Source organism: Nematolebias whitei, chromosome 4 (genome assembly GCF_014905685.2).
Source record: "Nematolebias whitei isolate Nwh7 chromosome 4, NemWhi1, whole genome shotgun sequence".
Lineage (NCBI taxonomy): Eukaryota > Metazoa > Chordata > Actinopteri > Cyprinodontiformes > Rivulidae > Nematolebias > Nematolebias whitei.
In genome coordinates, this window is record NC_056501.1 from 2,251,426 (window position 1) to 2,253,851 (window position 2,426).

The window sequence follows — 2,426 nt, forward strand, 5'->3', positions numbered from 1 at the left end:
TATGCTAGAAGATTATATGCTAGAAGATTATATTCTAGAAGATTATATTCTAGAAGATTATATTCTAGAAGATTATATGCTAGAAGATTATATTCTAGAAGATTATGTTCTAGAAGATCATATTCTAGAAGATCATAATCTAAAAGATCATATTCTAGAAGATCATAATCTAGAAGATCATATTCTAGAAGATTATATTCTAGAAGATTATATTCTAGAAGATTATATTCTAGAAGATTATATTCTAGAAGATTATATTCTAGAAGATTATAATCTAGAAGATTATATTCTAGAAGATTATATTCCAGAAGATTATAATCTAGAATTCTCAAGTGTTCACAATAAATAAATGTGTATTGGCGTCAGGTTAAAGAGGACTCGTCGTGCGTCGTGTTCGGGCTGGGAGCTGTCGGGCTGGCGGCCATCATGGGCTGCAAGGCAGCTCGAGCACGAAGGATCATCGGCGTCGACATCAACCCTGACAAGTTTGAGAAAGCCAAAGAGTTCGGAGCTACGGAGTGCGTCAACCCAGGACGATACAGCAAGCCCATCCAGGAGGTTCTGCTGGAGATGACTGGAGGGGGGGCGGACTACGCTCTGGAGTGTGTTGGAAGTCCAGCTGTTATGGTGGGTGTCTCAACCTCTCGATACATCGGCGCACGTTCAGGAGAAAGCACAGGTCCACGTACTGAACGGTTCTGGTCCTTCTGAAGATGCGTGTGAGCCGACTAAAGCTGCTGCACAGCTGATCCACAAGATCCACCTGAAACTTCTCGTCTTGCTGTTGTAGAGCGCCGCTCTGGAGTCCACCACTGAAGCTGGAGGCACCTGCGTCATCGCTGGATGGACCGAGACCGAGTCCATGAAGGTCCCGGTCATCCAGCTCCTCATGGGACGCACCCTGAAGGGGACTTACTTTGGAGGTGGCATTAAAGAAACCTGACTTCACGTGAACTGTGTGATTTTAATTGAAGAGCAACAAAGTAAGAAAGCTGTGTGCTCTGCAGGCTGGAGGAGCGTGCACGACGTGCCTCACCTGGTGGACGACTACATGAACAGGAAGCTGCAGCTGGACGAGTTCATCACTCACCAGCTGCCGCTGGACCACATCAACGAGGCCTTCGAGCTCCTCAGACATGGCCAGAGGTAAGAGCTCTGGGTTCTGGCTGGTTCCTCCAGACACGACGTGGCTACTGGTTCCATCAAGACCAGTTTGGAGCAAACTACAAAATCTCACCATAAATTAACTTTTGTTTGGTTTTGACAAGAGACGAATTAACATCGTTCATTAACAACTTCACTTTTCTGCTCAAAACAAAAAAAAGGAGCTTTTCAATATATTTTTGTTTGTTTGTTTGTTTGTTTGTTTGTTCCCTCCAGCATCAGGACGGTCATCAGCCTTCAAGACTCGTCAGAGGAGAAACCACATTTCTGAAAATCATTTCATTTAAACCTCTGCACATTTTATTTGATGTTTTTCAGTAAAAGTTGTGAACTTGTTGTTTGGATGAGCTCCAGCTGTAGATTTACATCAAGCTGGCCCCGCCCACACACACACACACACACACACACACATACACACACACACACACCTCCCTGTCTGACCTCAGGCAGGAAAGCAGATCCTGGTTCTTCTCAAACTTCCTCACATTCAACAGTGATAAAAACAAATGTCACAAGAAAAAACACTCGGGTGTCACTGATGCTCCTCAGGTCAGGTGAAGGTCGTCTCCAGCAGCACGTGTCAGTAGCATCACCTGGTCCTCATGGTTCCTCCAGAACGTTCCAACAAGCAGCTGTTCTGCTTCGTACCTCCATCACTGTAACAACCTTCTCTTTGGTCCCGTCATGAGCTGGTCCAGAACTCTGCAGCGTGGATCAGAACCAGAACTCCCTGGTTTAACCACGCCACCCCCAGCTGCTTCAGCAGCTTCATGAACTTCCTGTTGTGATGGGCGTGAGACGCTTCATGAAGCTGTGAAGCTTTTCTTACAGTTGTGCTGAAAAAGCTTCAAATCTTCAATGATGGAGACCTCCAGATGGCTCCAGATGTTCACCTGGTGCCATAAGAACGTCAAAAGTGCTTGTTTTGCTTCAATTTCCTGTCAACAAATAAAGATTAGAAAAGTCAAGAGTTTGATTTGTCCATTTGTACAAAATAATGATTTCATCTGCATTACACATTAAAAAGATCATTTTTACACTTACAAGTACATCCATCCATCTGTCCATCCATCCATCTGTCCATCCACCATCCATCTGTCCGTCCATCCATCTGTCCGTCCATCCGTCTGTCCATCCACCATCCATCTGTCCGTCCACTGTCCGTCCATCCGTCTGTCGGTCCATCCGTCTGTCCATCCATCTGTCCATCCATCTGTCTGTCCATCCATCCATCTGTCCATCCACCATCCATCTGTCCATCC

The 2,426-nt window shown here is 45.4% G+C and overlaps 1 protein-coding gene across 1 annotated transcript in view; it reads left to right on the forward strand.

Annotated features, from left to right (window-relative positions):
• Window positions 1–1,646, forward strand: part of LOC119408736 (alcohol dehydrogenase class-3-like) — a 4,469-nt gene extending 2,823 nt beyond the window's left edge. Inside the window, exons 6-9 of the mRNA XM_037675576.1 lie at window positions 367–627; window positions 791–923; window positions 1,008–1,146; window positions 1,381–1,646. Coding sequence (XP_037531504.1) covers window positions 367–627; window positions 791–923; window positions 1,008–1,146; window positions 1,381–1,435 — 588 coding nt within the window. The 3' untranslated portion in view covers window positions 1,436–1,646. The remainder of the gene's footprint in view (window positions 1–366; window positions 628–790; window positions 924–1,007; window positions 1,147–1,380) is intronic.
• Window positions 1,647–2,426: the final 780 nt, after the last annotated feature.